The sequence below is a fragment of the Pyxicephalus adspersus genome, chromosome 1, assembly GCF_032062135.1.
Source record: "Pyxicephalus adspersus chromosome 1, UCB_Pads_2.0, whole genome shotgun sequence".
Lineage (NCBI taxonomy): Eukaryota > Metazoa > Chordata > Amphibia > Anura > Pyxicephalidae > Pyxicephalus > Pyxicephalus adspersus.
This window is the reverse complement of record NC_092858.1, coordinates 27101642-27120553: the sequence shown is the minus strand read 5'-3', so window position 1 is coordinate 27120553 and position 18912 is coordinate 27101642. Positions and strand designations below refer to the sequence as shown.

Genomic DNA, 18912 nt, shown 5'->3' with positions numbered 1-18912 from the left:
CTGATCATTGTTCTTTTCCTGGTGGGGGTCTACTCACACTTTTTTCTCCTATTATAATAAAAGTGTTCACCATAGTAAGCTTACATGTTGGTGACAAAGTAGAGTGATAGACATGCAACCAGCATAGCCCTGGTATGTCTTGCTTTATCCTGATGTTTAGTTCCAAAAAGAGATGCTGTCATCGGGATAAGTGAGTCCTAAGCACAGTTTTTTTTTTAAAGGAGTATTTTGTCAAATGAGAAAACGGTCATAGAAGGTAACAATTCTACTACAGCAATCTCAGCTACCTTATTTAAAATATGCCTGACTGACTTTTTTAATTCAGGAAACAAAGTTATATTTAGAAACCATTTAATCTGTGCTGTAAACCACTATTTAACATTTCTGTAAACCCAAAAATTCAAAGCAAATATAAAATATTTGAATTCTAAAAACTAAGAGAAGAAAGAGAATGAAGAATCATTTATAACTGTATTATCCTTGATGAATATATTTTATCCTGAATTTTATTTGACCTAATTAGATTATCCCAGGAGATTAGGTCACAGGAAGATAGCATTTGCCCTGAGGAGTCTTTGATCAAAGAATTAGGTTAAAGCCAAAATAAGTAAAATGCATATTATTATCTGTATAGAGCAAGTAAGTTAGAATAAGCAAATTACAATTTATAATGAGGATTTTTAGCAGATGCACAAATCAATAGAAAGAATCCAAGCTGCCTGCAGTAAATGTTTGCAAATTCATTTTGAAATGTAAAATATTTCAATATATATATTTTTTGTGCACATAATTATTTATATACAGTTGACAAGCGAAAATCCGTTCATCAATAATCCAGTTTGTTCAGTTTTCAGGCATGAATTTTGGGTCCCATTTTAAATACAGGGACGGTAGTTCACTGTTTGGCCACTAATGTTTTGCTGGCGCTGTTCTGCAGAAACAGCTGTTAGGTCTTGCTTGCTACACTAAATACACCCTAAGACGTCCCTCCTGCCTGCTCCCTGGAACTGGTCCAGATGTCTGTGGGTGATGCGAGAGGAAGGCTGGCCTGTGTGTGGAGGTAAGTATAACTTTCAAAAATCCGGCAGCCCTCAGGTCCAGAGGTTGCCGGATTTTTGAATGTCAACTGTACTAAATTAGGGTACATACGTAATTTAAAGTGAACCTGTGGTCAGGCTATAGACACTAAAGTAAACCGGTCTTTAAGCTTTAAAAATATACATATTTATCTCCTCTAACCTCTTAGATTGTAAGCTCTTCGGAGCAGGGTCCTCTCCTGTGTCACTGTCTGTATCTGTCTGTCATTTGCAACCCCTGTACAGAGCTGCTATGTTGGTGCTCATTAAATCCTGTTTATTAATAATTATAATAATAATAATATTTATATATCCTTAAGGCACAGTAAAGGTGTGTTCATATTTGCAGTTAGAAAATCATGACATTTACTGCCCCTAGTTGCCTGCTGTCAAACACTGGGGATCTGAGAGCAGTAACTGGTTGTCACTGCTGGGTTTTCAAAGGGTTGCAAAAGCTTAACTGATTAGTTATTACTGATTACTGATTACTTTTTCAGTTTTTTGTAATGAAATTGCTTGTAAAAAAACTGCTTGCCAATGCTAACAGTTGCACTTGCGGAAACGTTTCTAAAAAGTATTTGCAAGCAGCACCAATTCAAGTCCATGGAGACAGCAGGGGGGGCAAAATTCTCATGAATGCAGCTGGTAGTGTACAAAAAATTGCATGGCAATGTTGCTGCCTCCTCATCTACACCTCCTTATTTCCTGAAGCTATAGAGATGAGTAGAAGCTTGTTTTCTATGGTATTTATAGCGTGTTTGCAGAATATAAATACTTGACTGTCCATTGCCTGGCCACAGGTTCACTTTAAAGCTTGGTAAATCTATTTTTTGTTTCAGATACAAGTTCAGATACAAGAATTTTGATTAATAATTTCTTTTTTTTCTTTTTTTCTTTGCCTTATTGAGGATATTTCCCTCACCTCTGCTTGTGACACCTGTAAAAATGGAGGGCCGGTTGTCCCTGGAATAGAAAGGCTCAGACAGCAATAAATTCATTGGATGTTTAGATTGAAGTGCACCTCCCATACCAAAATTCAATTTCCAAAGTAGGCATCCTTAACTTTTTTGCTAAACGCCCTTGTCAGATGCCTTATTTTTTCCTCACTCAAGCAAAACTTTATCCCTGTCAGTAATAAGTGAAATCCTTAGTGAACACCCTCTACTGTTTTAGTTATTATCCCAGTTTAGTTTAGTTGGGATAGTCCAACTGTCAAAGGAACTGCAGAATGGCCATTTAGCTTTGGAGCCGTCTTTATATTGTACGTATAAACTTATCACTGTATAAGTGGCTTTTTTCACTTGGAGCAGACATATGTATAGTGAAGAAGTAAAGGCTTGTTTTACGGTGGCACGGAGTTACTTCTGAGCAGCAATGGGAAAGATTCATTTAGGAAGGTCTTTTAAAAATTTTCAAATTTTAAATTCCCCTGAATTTATGTCTGTAGATCTGGTTATCCTGCTGAAATTGCATCAAATCTAGTCTATAAATTGTATATTTCTTTACACATTGGCCAAATTAGAAAAAGAAGAAGATGAAATAATATTTAGTTTGCCTAATTTATCACAGTAATCACTGTTTGTAAATCAAGCCACAGTCTTGTAACTGGTCCATATCATAAACTAATAACTCATCATTTGCAATGTATTGGTACCTGACAAAAATGATAAATCTCCCCATGTCTTTTGAAAGAAAGTTTGTGATTTAATATATAAAGTAATACACATATAGTGTGATTCTTGTAATATGCTATTACATTTTATGTTAAAACTTTGTCCATGCTGTGAAAAAATTCAACAGTATTACACATGTAAAAGAAATGAAAAAAGGTTTGAGTGTGGTCAGCTATCTCCCTCTGCCTGGCATAGCTGTTAGGGGTAAAGATAGGTATAACCAATAATGTTATGGCTTCGTACACACAAACTGATTAATAGATGGATTTCCCCTTATTTTGTAGATGTGTATTTCTGAGAAGGAGCTAATATATTTACTATATAAATAAACCATTTTCTATTCACTGATGCTCACCCTCTCTGGACTTGGCCAAGGCTCTGTTGTTTGGCCAGGGCCTTCTTTTGTTTGTTGCTAATAGGTATGAGTAGGAATGTGACCTTCAAGGATTCAGTCTTGGGGTTTGAGCTACTTAGTGAAGGGGGGAAGAGATTAACCTTGTGTAAACATAAAACCCATCTCATATGGGGAATACACAGACTCTGATACCCTCTTTGTGCATTCCAACATGGGAACAGAGAGACGAGGGATCACAGGGAAGGTATCAGTAGGTTGGGAGGTTGTTCTTTTAATAGAGTTTTTAAGTTTGTGTGCAAAGTGAGCAATATGACAGTTGAAAGATTCAAACTTAAAATATAGATTTTTTTCTTCCTAAAAAAAAGTTGTGATAAATTCAGCTACAGCATACTCCAACAAACTAGGAGCTGAAAGATTATCTGACAAAATAAATAAATTGCTGTAGGAGAAGATTTAGGACAATTTCTAATCCAGCATTCAGTGTTTGTCTTGTGAACAAACAAAAATAAAATACGTATTAAATCAATATTTCTGGCAGGGAGATCTGAGGGATGTACTCAAAGTCACTTTGATTTTTAAAGCCCCTTACTGAAAGGAATTACTAAATAGAAAATAAGATTTAAACCATACAATGACAACTTTACTTTTCTAACCAGCTCAGGCCAATTACCTACAATTCATTGCGTTGTTTGATATGGTAAATGTTGTTTCATAATGTCCTATATGTTGTAAAATATGGAAAGTGGGAAAATGTTAGACTGTCCAAGCAGATAACTCATAAAATTGGAAGTTCTATCACAGTTTCCAAGGTGCAGAAACCCTTTTCAACCAGATGTTACTGTGGGCAGAGTGATCTCTTGTCCAACTAATTTTGTTTACTCCCAGTTGCAGAAGAAAGAGAAGGAAAAGAGCAGCAGCATAGGACAAACACTTTAGAAAGAGGAAAGTGTTTGCCACTAGCCAAAAGTGTTTGTTAACCTCCCACTGGGCACCACTGCCCTTGTACACTCAGATTGACATTATTACCCCCCAAACCCTGGATAGTCATTATTGTTGCCCACTCCCTATTGCGCACCATTGTTCTCTCCCCACACTGGGCACGGTTGTTCTCCCACGCCTGCTAGATTTTGCTGTTTACTCCCAGGGAACTATTGTTTTCTTCTACTCTCTTTGGGTACTAATTTTCTAATTTTCTTCTCCCTAATCTCCACTACACACTAGTGTTTTCCCTCACTCCCTGTTGGGCACTGTTGTCCTCCCCCCCTCTGCTATATATATATTTTTGCCCCCTAACCAGAAACTATTGTGCCCTGCTGGGCACTATTGGCCCTCCACCCCTAACTTAAAACAATTCTTTTTCCCTACCACCTGCTGAATGAAAGTATATCTAAATATATCTAAATTTCTCTTTAAAGCTGGGAAGTTTAGGAAATGAATCCAAATTATATTAGTTACAAGAAACCCTAAACAATATTTCAACAAAAGCTGTTGCTTTTGGCAATAATCATATTCTTAATTATTAACTGCTTCCTACTTTTTTTTTAACCTTTTGAGTATAAACTTTTACTTTCCATTCATTCATTTATTAATTTTGTTTGTTCAATATTTTAGTTGTTCAATAAAAGATTAGACTACATTTTTAGTCTTGTTTTGTGTAATAGTTAAAGCAACATGATGTGAAAGCCAAGATGATGATAATCCAATGATGCCAAGATACTACCCATGATAGCTTGTCACACTATAATACAGAGAGCCAACCACTGCCCAGATAGTAGGGGAACATCTCTGCAACAGACACCAGACAAAAATAAAACACACAATAAAAAGGGAATGTTTATTCCTACTTTACTCTATACAAAGCTAAACAAAAATGTTTTCCAGATTTGGGCTTTAAAAGCTATTACTGTAACTATTGTCAAAAGTAAAATATATACATTGTTCACAACAACAGTGTTTGCAATTGTGTATTGAATTGTATCTTTAGCAGACATCATTTCTTTAGCATGTATTATTTGAATGGTATATAACAAGCTATGTCAGGTTTTAAGTGTTGTCTATCTCTGTTGAAAAAATTTAGCCTCTCAATTTAGGAAGACCATGATGGGAGTCTCAGAATTTTATGGATGTAACTGTAACATAATTTGAGCAAAAATCTTCCAGCAACACCTGTCTACCAGGGGATTTTAAATCACAGAGACACAGAGAAAAAAATACATACAGAAAAAAAATACAGAAAAATACATACAGAAAGTTCTAACTAGATCATACTCTATCTAAACAAAAATATTTTTTAGCTAGAGGTATGATTTAACTTAAGCATGAAACTATACTCTTGTGATAAATAGGTACTAGGGGAAAAGTATTATGATGGCTGTGAAAAGAACACAAATACAAAGGAGCTTATAAACTTTGCAGCATGTCTCCTAACAGACAACAAGCGAATACAAAGAAGCATAACATATTTTATGACCTTCAACGGCGAGAGTGAACACAGGACTGCTGTATGTTTATTCTGCCACACAGCTTGTTCATCCCAGGCCTGTATATGTGCCACGTGTCTGATGTATGGGCATGTGAATACCTTTTACAGAGGACCTGGCAGATGATAGCTGGGGGGGTTGGCAGCTCATACTGCACAGAACAGAAGGGAGGACAAGAGGGCCAATGTGCCAGGGGTGTCATTGTGACCTGCCAAATGCCAATGAGGACAAGAGAGAGCAAGTATGTGAACCGAATTAAAAATGCAATGGTTCATTTTAACAGAAATATCACTGCAGTTGCGCTTTTCAAACCATCCAATTTCAATATATTAAGCTTGCAAGTTTTCTGTATTCCCATTGAAATTTTGCATGTTTGTGTATGACTGCTGAAAAATATCTGAAAAGTATCCCAAAACGCTTTTTTATCAATGTTTAAGACAGTAGCTTTTTGAATGTGTGTAAAATATACTGTAACAGGCTCTGTAGGTTAAAGTTGAAATAAATTTGTTGGTGTGGGTGAACTTTTGGCCCACACCTATCTTTTAGTGTCCTCCATCAATGACAGGTCCCAGGATCCCATCACTGATGCATTCCACAAAGCCACCATCTTTGCTGCCAACTCCGCCAGGTCCACCACAATCATCTTCAGCCATTGGGCAACCACTGATGGTGCAACTCTTTGTGAACCTGCACATTGCCTCCACTAGTTTTATTCTCATCAGTGCCGACAACAGAGCCTGGTTTTACAACACAGGCAAACAACAACAAAAAAAATTGTATTTCTCCTCTTCCAATTAAAACTTTACCTCCTGGTGACTTTTTGGTATAGTGAATTTCTAGTAAACGTCCACTTTAAGTATTTAGGCATTTAGTGCCAAATAGTACGTTTTTTTTTTCCCATGTTCAAAAGAATCTGGTTGGAGAGGCATAAAGGCTGAAGTTTTTTTTACCTTAGCTTTTGAACACACCAGTGGTCTAGATTGTCATATTGACCCTTTTACTCCAGTACTTTAATTCTGGAGTTTCAGTGTATCATAGACAAAAAGCACATCATGTTAGGCGCTTACTAGATTATTGGCAGGACTGGTATTTTTTTTTTTTTTTTTGTACGTGTAGCATTTGCAGGATACAAGACATGGGGGTATATTGGAGAAATGTCCTTAATATGTCCTTAGTATGGTAAAATCTTTCTCGTTGACACACATTAACTGAGTTGATTACAGTACTAGGATTATTTTATTGGTTTTACTGCACACTGTAAATTTTAGTTGTAACACTGTAATTTTGTTTATATTAGCAATGTTTGTTGTTGCACTTACCTTTACACAATAATGGATGATCATTTACAAGATACCTACCCCGTGGTCATATATCTTACAATGGTATCCCGAGAAATCCATTTTCACCATAATGCTCCATTGCTGTTCAGGCTTCTGAAAATGATAAATTCACTAACATTAAAGTATGTACTCATGTAGGCTCAACACAGCATGAGATAAAAACTATTGTTTCTTACCTTACATGGGGCACTGGGGAGTCCTTATTTTGATGAAGATGTTATCCAAATTCAAACTGCAATAAAAAATGTTGAGCCCAGTAAAATGATTGCTTGCTAAACATAATAATGAAAGATTTCTGAAATCATAAAAGCAAAATAAAGCAGAATTTACTTTTTATTTTGACCTTCAGTAACAGCAGACATTGTTCAATGTATTACATACACAACATACGCAGACTAATGCAAATCATTATACCCTCTACAATACAATTAAACCGAAGAAAACACATACAATATGCTCACTTCAATTAAAAGTACTGGAAAGTCTCCAACACTTGTAAATTAGTCAAGGATATAAATAATCTTTCAGACACAGGCACTTTTTCCGGCCAAAAGGATTGCAAACGGTTTATCTGCTGAAGCAAGAAGCTGGCTGCCTAAGCAATTATATACTATGCAGTGTAAAGAAAAAAAACATGTGGTGTAATGAACCAGTTAATCTAAAAATGAGTGGAATATTTAATATATCATATGTTGTTTTTTTTTCTTAAATAAATTTGACTACTACTCAGCAGATCTGTCTGATAGCAAGGCTAGTAAATCTGGATGTGCCTGAAATGTCTCCAGGACTCTACCCAGACAGCACAGAGTATTCCTGATAGTGGTCTAATAAATATGTGATGCTTCCAACATTCATGTCTTACCTCTTGTTTCCATCCCTTATGTCTCTAGATTGGCCATTCTCAACGCTACAAGGAACCCTTTTAAATAGTCCCCTTTTTAATAAGTCCAACTAAAGCCAAAATTGAACACAACAAATTTTCAAAGAAAAAGGGTAATTAGTATAGGTATTTGCTTTGGAGAAGTACACTTCATAGTAGGTAGTAAGCAATTATAAGACCCCAATCTCTCATGGTGCACAGCTACACATTGGGCCTGATCTGCTGAAGCTCTCCAAGACTGCAGATGATACACTTTCATCAGTGAACTTGGGTGATCCATAAAACCTGGAATGGATTAAATGGAGTTAAAACATTTTTCTAATAAACAACATATGACTAAGAAATCTATTCTAAGTTTGCTGGATCACCCAGGTTCACTGATGAGAGTGCATTTTCAACAGACATGGAGAGCTTTAATAAATCAGGCCCATTGTGCAGCTGTGCACCACAAGAGTTTGGTGTCTTCCAATTGTTTACTACCTACTGTCTATGACAAACGAATCCCTCATCCTCATGTAAAAATTTGGCTTTTTTGCAATTCAGGGATGTCGGGAAATGTAGTCAAGCATCTATTGCCCTTCCTACTTTATCAGTCACATGGTCACATTTGATTCACTTTCCTAGTGGCTGCGGACACATTGGGTCCATAAAACAGATAAATTGTCCAGCACTTTGCTTCTATACCCACTTGAAGCAGATGATTTTGTAAGATGATACTGCAAAATAATTGTCAGGCATCTTGTTCCAGTATAATTGTGGTATCCCCAAACATTAGTGGTCAATGTGGAACTGATGATTATTGGTTAGTGTAAAATCCCCTTTGCATTGGTGGTTAATGGAAAATTTCCCCCTGACATCAGTGGCTGGTGCAATTACCATCATTGCCTATTTTTTATTAAACTTCCAGTGACTTTAAATGTGTATAGGGTCTTAATTTTCATTGTGTTATTGCTGTATCTGTATTTGCCATGCAGCTGTATGTTTTACTGTCAGGTGTTAGGCTTTAAAACATTGTACAGTTATTAACATTTAACCAAAGTAGGTCATTCCACCAGAGTCACAACTAATCTAATTAAAATATATATAAAAATATACATATAGCTCAATAAACTTTTAATTCAGTCCAAATAAAGTAAATACGATTTTCTAGCACTTTCAAAATCTCTTTGTGTTCTGTTGTTTATTTGTGTTTTACTCCTTTTATAATTCAGATCTTTCCTCCCTTAGCTGTTGTTTTGAATAGAATATAATTTATCCTTTTTCTTCTTAAAGATATCTTTGCTTGGAGCAGAAACAGCAGAAAAATCCATAACAACCCAGAATGACACTCAAGTGATTGTTTTAACAAACACTTTGTCGGCAACTGGAAATTCTGCAAAAATAAAAACACACAAATAATAGTTTCTTTTTTCTACTCTTTAGTAAAATAAAAGTTTAGTTGCCTGTTTAAAGGATTAGCTTTTATTTTGGTTTATGTGCCGTTATGATGCCCCCGGCATACATATGTCAAGGTAATTTGAGGTGAAGAATGGTGCTTTCCAGTATACTGTAAACCTAGTCACATACAAAGTATTTAGTATGGTCAGAAGAGAGGGTGTGACAATTACAAACAATCTGCAGAATGGCTGCAATAATGGTTTACTACTGTGAGCTCCACAATCTGTTCAGATTTACATAAACTGTTTTTTTCTGCACACTTCACAAAAACAAACTGCATTGTTACCAAATTCTGTACAGAGAAGCCACTCATTTATGTGTCATAGGCTGTTATTTCTAAACCCTGAAAATGTTTATTAAGCTTCTTCTCCTGAGCTCCAGGATTAAAGTATTTTTTGTTCTCAATCTTCCCACTCTACTTTCATTGTAAAAGAACATTGGCCAACAACAGGTAAAAACTCCATGGGTGTTTTTTATGTGCCACCAGGAAAACAAAGCCACTGAACACCACTACAAATTGTCCTATTACAATATATAGACATTTTTCACCTTGACATTTGCCTGGGTGCTCTGAAGCATACACATTTCAGCTATGAAAGCCAGCAAGACCTTAGGACAACTTGTACAACTTGTTACAATTTTCACCATTAACAAACCAGGAGGTAGAGATTTTGGCAAAGAAGACATGCACAGTTTTAGTTGCAAAAAAACAGGCTGGCGGCTGCACAAAATGACAGGATCCTGGAATCATCATTGCTATCGGGTGCTTAGAGGAATGAAGATATGAGCCATAATTAGCAAGTATGCATGACATACTTGCTGATTTGTGGCAAAAGCTCACCCATACCAACAAGTGTACTTCTGTTTTAAAATTGTAGCCACAAGGGAGCTACATTGCTATCAATTAGGTAAATGACTTATAAATTTGAATTGGAAGAAAGAGCAATACAAGTACAAATGATTTGGTCATGCTAAATAGGAATCATTGATATATTTTTAGTTAGCAAAAAACGTCTTCCCCAATCAATCTCGAACATATATAAAAACAAAATAATACTGCTAATTCTATACAATTTTGATCTATACATTTCCATACATAAGAACACATAACATGCTTAGGACATGATGATTGGTAGGTATTGACCTAAATTACTTGACTTATCCTTTAACTGACTATTCAATTTATCTGCCCTTTAAATGAACACATTGGCCCAGATTTATGAAAGCTCTCCAAGGCTGGAGATAATACACTTTCATCAGTGAAGCTGGGTGATCCAGCAAACCTGGAATGGATCTGGGCCAGGATTCAAAACATTTGCTAGCAAATGATTTTTAAAAATCCATTCCATGTTTTCTGGATCACCCACCTTCACTTCTGAAAGTGTATTATCTCCAGCCTTGGAGAGCTTTGATAAATCAGGCCCAGTATGTCTCTTGTAAGCTAACCTATGAGATGGCAAAAACTTTATGCAAGTGTTTACTTGGTGCCTGAAGCTGAGGCAAGAATCCAAACATATAATCCCAAAATAAAATTAGAGAAAATCAACTGTGCAAAGGAATAATAGCCAATCATGGGAAATTTACTTCTACAGATGCAACAGAAAAGGAGTTTTGTGACAGGGAAACAAGTGAAAATCAGAACAGAAAATTACTCCAACTGGTTTTAAATATCATCTTCAGAGGAGGAGCAAACTTTTTGTATACTGCTTTGCTGTGTAATTATTAAGTATACAGTTGGAACATGATTTGATAAGATAAATGCAAGTCAAGTACTATTCATGCGGTGGGTTTTACTGAAGTTATAGCAAATAAGAATGTTATGAAAAACAAAGAAATCTTTCTTTATTATAAGGTCTTAGTCATTGGGGTATGTTCAAACACTTCTTGTTTGGCCAAGAATTGGTGGTAAGAAGATGACTTTACCTGTGGAAGATAATATATTGCAGTATGTACACCAACCACAGATTGTAGTGGTAGAAATCAACATTATTGGAGCTTAAATTGCTCTGTTATTCTGTGTTCAAACTTGTGCCTAAGCTTTGGATCAAGTTAATATTCTTATAGAATTTGAGTAAAGTTGAAGCAAGAGCAGAATCTTTATTGTCAAGGAAGCCCCATGTTCTGGCATGATCAGTTTGGAACAGTTAAAAAATCCAATGTACATTTGCAATTTAGCAGTTTGCTTTCTAATACATTTAGTACTATTTTTATTTGACTATAGTTGTAATTTGAGTGTTCTTTATATTGGATGTGAGCACAATCCAGCACAACATTAGAATTTAAGTTGAAATAAACAAAAGACATTACTTTGTCTTTAGTTCTATTATAGGAATACAGTCTAGACACAGTATGGTGCAATTTGAAACTTGCTGAGAGGTGCATGTTTTCTTGCAGTGTTATCAAAAAACATCATACTTAATCCAGGTAATTGTCTGTAGGATAACCATTATGCCATTTCGTGTCACAAAGTTAGACAATACATGTTGCTTATTTGAGCTAGTATCATCATTAGGGAAATGGTATATCCCTGACTTACTTTTCATTTTGTTACAAAAACAAAAACTATTTTCTTAGAAACATTTTACAGATCTTTTCAAAAGTGTGAAGAGCTTTCCAATCATCTGGGGGCAAAATTTACCAATTTACCATAAATTCCTGGTGGCTAAATGTGTACTTTTTTGAGGCTGCAGTTTAACTTAAGGTAAACAGCTAATTATACCCCTAAATATCATGTAAACTTTCTTATCTGCTAAAGCATTAGGGACTCTGTCCAGCCTTGGTTTTTTAATCACACATCTTTAGCAGACCAACAATGAAGCTGAAGTACTGAGAAATGATGAAAGCTCATCTCCAGGATAATAGAAACCCACCTGACACATCTCTATCACACTAACTTACCATTGATGTTCTAAAGCTGCTGCCCTGTTCATATCTGTTTCTCTTCCTGTTCTTGTTTCAGAGTGGGTCCATATCACTACATACATAGTGTAGACACTTAGATAATTACCTGTCCACATCATTCAGGCAGTGACAAGAACACGTGAAAAAGAATCTCACTCTGAAACACCAAAAAAGAAACACTTCTTCTCTCAGCATCTAGAAAAGATTTGATGAATTGTCACTACTCTGTAGTGCTGGATCAATATCACGCAGGTACAGTGCTGGTTAGGGGCCCAGACGGCAGATTTACAGTATATCTTGTTTCAATAGGTAGAATTTTGGATTTTCAGGATACTGTTTAGTTACATTATACCATAGTAGATCTTTACTTTTTAGGTTCAGGTATACAGAAAAATACAATCACATTTTGTTAGATTATACACATTGGTGGTGACCTATTAAAGAAATTTAGGCTGCACACCTAATAAGGTGAATTATTATTATATTATGAGCTTAGTAAACTTGGAGATAGTTCGCTATGCAAAGGACACCCAATCATGTGCAAAAAATAAAAAAAGCATGAATTTCCATTCACATATTTGGATGGTTGACGTCAGTAGAGCTCCATCTCATTTATTAAGCTAAGTGATACGAGTGTATTACTGACACATTTATTGATTTGATTTACTTTACTTTGTGAACAGCCCATATTCTATTAATAAATAAACCCCATTATCTCGTAGATCTCTAGGTTCTAGATATTTTGGAATTTTTAAACCAAATGAAAGCTTATAATGTGCATTGCATCTGTACAAACAGCTAGGCTTCAGTGCAAAACAGTTAAATTATTCAGGGAAAGGACTGAACATTTGCTTGGCAAAGTTTCTGATTGCTAATCTTCCCCTCAGTTTATTTCTTCAGGTAAAAAAGGCTTTTCGTATTACATAGTAATTAAGCCTATTACAGTTAAGTTTCTTTGGTGAAATAAGAATAGAGTTGCTTTAATTCCCTTGCAAAATTCAAGTGTACTTTTAATTGTAAGTGACATTTTATTAAGCAGCCATTGTTGGTGAAATCCAAATGAATGCCTAAAGGAAATCAATCTATATAAATTCTGAAAAAAGAAAGGGTTTGTCTTAGACTTGCACTGCATTGTCTTAAGTAACACTCGTAAAAGTATTTACAATAGTTATGACAGCCAGCCCCTGGCAAAACATTATCCAGAAATATACCTACCCCTCACACAGACCTGACTGGCTTTTGCCAGTAATTTTAAAGGATTTTTATTTGTTATTATCCTGAGCTGTATTTAGTAAAAAATATTATAGCTATTATAATTATATACTTGTATATATATTTAAGTTTTGGGCATATGTGCTGTTTTTTCTCAGAAGGTGCTCTAAGTCTGCCCTTAAAGCTCATTATTGGTTATAGCCTAAAGCATATCTAATGTAATTTATTAAAACATATCAGTCTTTTTTCAGAGTTTTTTAAATAATTCAATAATTATATTTACTTTGTAATCTTGTAAAAGTTTCTGTCTCTGGGAGACTACAATATTCCTTCACCCTATTTCTGGCAGGAGCCATGGCTGTCACATAGGCTGGAATTTAAAAATATCTACATAGTAATAGCTAGAATCAGTAGTTAAGAAAAGATAAGTAAGAATAGTAAGAAAGATAACAATAGGACAAGTTTTTGCTTCCACTGTATCTCACAGAAAGTGACAAGGACACTTAGATCTCTGTCAAGATCAACAAGTAATTTCTGCACTTGCCAAAAAACAGTATCTAAGGACTAGTACACCCTACTATATTACATGTTAGTTTTTGTGTTTATTTTTTTTCTTTTAAGGCTTTAAAATGCAAAAAAAAATTGGACAAAGGGGAACAGTGTCATGGTGTCTAGTCCATAATGGAAGAACATAAAAAATAAATAAATAAAATGTGAAAGTCAGCATGGTGTTGGTATTATTTGGGCTGTTGTACCAGATTACCTTAACATATTATCCGAAAATGACTTTATGCTTCAAAGTTTTTATAATGGTATGCTCCCATTTAAGAATACAGTACCTATGTGTGCTTATATATATATATATATATATATATATATATATATATATAATATGCTGAAATATTTTATATTTCAAAGATGAAATTTGAATTGTTTTATTATTTAATGTATTTAAATATGCTTTTTTTTACAGATTACCAGGGAGGCTCTAATCACCGTTGGCAAGACTATAAAGCAAATGACAACAAGTTCTTAAACAGTGGTCCATGACTAAAGAACATCCAGATCAATCAAAAAGTACACATGCAGAATCAAATATCATGGGCTCAAACACGGACCTGCACAGGTAGAGCAAGAAAATACATCTCAAAGATCCGTATATCTGCATGTAAAAGGCACAACTGAAAATGAGTATTCCACTGACCCCAAGCAAGACATGCTGCACTGACAGGGAGGACAACAGCAATGATGAAAAAAATGATAATGAAAGTGTGGCCAGTTTAGGTGACACAAATGCCAATCAAATTTTTACAACAAAGACATATGGTGATGAAGATGAAATCTGCAGGGTAGACAAAACAGTTAAGCTTGGAACATGGCCATCTGAAAACTTCACACAGTTAACCCAGGAATCCAGTCAGCGGGTCGAAGAGAGCAATGACACTTCAATGACAGAACAAATGTTAGATGAAATGTTGCAGATACCAACAAACCAAGAAATAAACAAAGAATATATGACTGATGATGCTAAGGACAGTTTAAAAACCTTTAATATTCAAGGACGATCTCCTTTAAATTCAAAAGTCAGCTTCCATGACAGAAGCTCCCAAATTCCCATCAACAAAACAAATGAATCTTCTATAGGTATTTATAGTAATAATTTTGGTAACATAACCCAAGGTGAACGTTCAAAGCTAAAATCAGGTATTCCTTCACCTAAATCAGAGCCTTTTCCAAAAGAACATGTCTCACCTACTCCATCAATAGATTCGCCCTCAAAATACATGCAATACTTTGATACATCAATTTCTGGTGTTAAAACAACAGACATATCTGGTTCTGCAGACCATTTATTAAAAATATCCCCTCAGTATCTCAGTAATACCTCAGAGGAGAAGAAGATTGTACTTTATTCTAAAACACCTACCTCAAGCATTACTGGCCCAGACTCGTCAATGGCTGATGGAACCGTAACCCACGTTAACAAGCTAAGCACATTGCCACATCCTATTCATGCAGAAGACCACTCACGTTTACCCTACAAACCTCAGGTAATTTGTAATATACCAGAAGCACAATTAAATCAGGGTCCAACCAACAAACCATCAGAACTACCAGACTTAAAATGTTTGCAGTCTAAGCTGCCTTCCCCACACAGGCTAGAACAGATATCTCTGGGAGAGGCAGCTGTATCAAAAAGAGTGGACAGTGTGTTTGAAACCAGGAAATCGCCTGTGTCTTCTCCATGTGGTCAGGGAGCTGTTCCTCATATAAGCAAAATGTTTAAACCACCAGGGACCTTTCTATCAACTAGCCCTTCCAATACAAAGCAACATGATTTTCAGGCTGATGTACCATTCAATGAAACAAAAGTGCCATTCTCTCAGGTCTTTAATATTCACACTGGCCATGCCCAAGAACTGGAGTCCTTAAGAAACAAAGAGTTGAGCAGCAAGCCTGTGATCAGAAAAACGACATCACTCACAGACTCTCTGGATAATAAAATCAGCGTGAATAAAGACAGGCATTCTGCACAAGATTATCCCTGTCAGGACAGTGACAATTTTCTTTCAAGCAGCAATGTGACGACTTTGAAGGATAAAATTGCTGTGGTTGACAGTAAAAAAGCTTCCCTTGGACGAAAACATCAGTCAGATGTTTTAAAAGGCAATCTAAAAGACAGTCACAGGGACCCAACTGATTCTATTTTATGTACTCCTTTTCCCTCGTGCCCTGTTAATATTAATGATCAGCGTGTTGCCTCACCAAGCAGCTTTAAGGATCCTAGTATGGCACATGTTGACAGATTGTCACCTTCCCCAGTGCTACCTCCTATTGAGAGTACACAGTTGTTCAACATGTCCCCTAAAGCTACTAACAAGACTCTTTGTAACAGCGGAATACCGAAACCCATACTGGTACTTTCCAAACCACCCATTACAAGCCAAGGAGAAGCAGAAATAAACCATAATATAAAGCCAGAGGAAACAATTGAACAAGCGCTCATTGTTCCAAAACCCAAACACGTGCGGCCTAAAATCATTACATATATTAGAAGAAACCCTCAAGCAGTTGATAGACTGCCGTTTGGGCAGATAAACATGCCATATGGACCTCCATCTTGTAGCGTTCCGCTACCAAAGGAGCATGATTTACTGAGTACTGACATTAAACCCACCAATGTGTTGCTGGATAAATACAAAACTGATGTACACAAACCACGAATATACAGCACTGGTTTGATGGTTTCTGGCATAAGACCTCCTGGGCATCATTCTCTAGAAGAGGTAAGATAAAGGTTCACATGTGTTTCATGCAAAATATAGCTCTTACTGAATGTATATATATATATATATATATATATATATATTTGGTGGTGTTAAGAATTTATAAAAATAAATAGTTTTTTTGTACTGTCCAATTTAAAACTACAATGCAAAGCAACAACAACAGAGGCTCTAAAAACCAAAACTTTCAGTACCCTGTGAAGAAAAGCCACATTAAATTACTTTTCCAAAGGCACAATTTTGCTGTGTAGCAGACCACCCAGGTTAGCTAGGGAACCTGTGGGAGTCTCACTGTTTTTACACACCAGAACAGTTGGATAGGATTGGGACCAAGCGCTTTACTATAGAGCAAATTCTAGGAAACCAACTGCTGGACAGGCTTTATATGCCTAAAAGTTCCAGCAACCTAATTTTTGACAGACATTTTGCATAAGACTGTTATAGCTAATTGGTAATTGTTAATGCCCGAGGGAGACCCTGAGAGGTAGAGTAAAAGGTCGCGGGTGCCAGTTCTATCATGTAATAAGGTGTAAGATATTATTAAACCAGGCAAAGGGTAAAAAACACTTATTAAACAAGACAAGGTAGTTATATGTTCTTCATAAAGGATCTTTGACTGTACCATCAAGAATATTTTTTTTAGAAAGAAAACTGGGATCACTACATTATGATAACACAAGCCAGGGCATGCAAATATGGCTTTGGAACATGACTTCTACAAGAGTAAAAAATACTATCTTTTACATTTGATTTTTCATGTTGAGTGCATAGGGATGAGCGAGCGATAATTTTAAGTTCGATCTTGCGTTGAATCGGGCCTTTCTCGCTTAGTGAAAATGTAATTTTGATTCAAAACTTCTGATTCACCGAGAGGTCCAGCTCTCACTAAACAGGAGGATTTCCAGGGCTGCATCATGCAGCCCTGGAAATCCTCTTCGATCCCCGGGCACTAGAGGAGGAGGCATTCTCGCTCATCCCTATGAGTGCATGTCAAGTAATATGTAAGTTTAACAAATACTGCTATTTATTACTTTTCAAAATTTATAGAACGCCCTTGACTATGCCTTCATTTGCTTTTCTCTACAGAAGGATGGAACCATCTTTGCGTAGATAGTATTCTCTATTTCTAACCTCACTTGTTTGACATGCTACAAAGTTACATTTTCTCAGCCAAAACATTGGGGTTTATTTCCAAAATAAATATAGGCTGTTCACATAGCAAAGAGACATTTCATTTAGCTTAGGAAACAAGATGAAGCTACACTAACCTATCCATTCTTTTGCCAGGAAAATGTGTGGGTGTTTTTTTTAATTTTCCTGCATATGATTGGATATTCTTTGCCAACTACGGTATCACCACATTCAATTACTCTTGGCATTGAAATGATTCCTCTTACATAAGCTGTCATTCCTTTAGTAAATCAACCCCATTGGAGAAATACTTCTTTTTCCAGACTACTGATATTGTGGCAGCCTAAGCAAAGTCAGTTATCTGGAGGTCTATGATTGCTTTATAAACTTTACTTAAAACGCATCCTGTTGCTCTATACTACCGGTATATGTCAGAAGTTACTGAAAGATCCACTTTAGCTTATTCTTGAAACCAAATCAATATAATTAAAACCAATAAGAAATATTCACCCAGAGAGGATATGCATCCTTGGCCCATATACTAAAGGTCTGGTTTCCTCAATTTACCGCCTCCTTCATACTAGTGTACGAGGGACTTCTGGAAAATTTGCCTATATGAACACCTGGGAATCTATTCTCAGTCGCTCCTTGGATAGTGAGGAGTGGTCAGACATCTGGGAAGCAGCGCATGAAAGCTCCATTTGTACGCTCTATAAGGAAAATTTATACAAAATAATATTTCGATGGTATCATACACCTGATGTCTTACACAGGTTGTTCCCCGCTGTGGATCCTACCTGTTGGCGATGTGGGACACAGCGGGTAACTTTGGAACATGTGTTTTGGTACTGTCCCATTATTCGGAGTTATTGGGACCGGGTTCATAAGCTGCTTCAGGATGTTACTCAACAACAAATGTCCCTAGACCCGCTTACCCATTTACTGGGGCTACCCTTAACGGGTCTCCCCAGACCTACTGGCAAACTGGTAGCACATGTCTTAGTGGCAGCTCGCACCCTGATACCGACCAGATGGAAGTCCACTTTACCTCCCTCCTTGGAGGACCTATATACCCGCATACAGGATGTTCGCCTTATGGAATATCTTACTGCCCTTATACAAAACAAAGTGGATAGATTT

The 18912-nt window shown here is 36.2% G+C and overlaps 1 protein-coding gene across 1 annotated transcript in view; it reads left to right on the top strand.

Moving 5' to 3' along the window:
- MTUS2 (microtubule associated scaffold protein 2) overlaps window positions 1–18912 on the top strand; it is a 273935-nt gene that overhangs the window by 81667 nt on the left and 173356 nt on the right. The window contains exon 2 of the mRNA XM_072404531.1: window positions 14328–16641. Within this exon, the coding sequence (XP_072260632.1) occupies window positions 14542–16641 (2100 nt within the window). The 5' untranslated portion in view covers window positions 14328–14541. The remainder of the gene's footprint in view (window positions 1–14327; window positions 16642–18912) is intronic.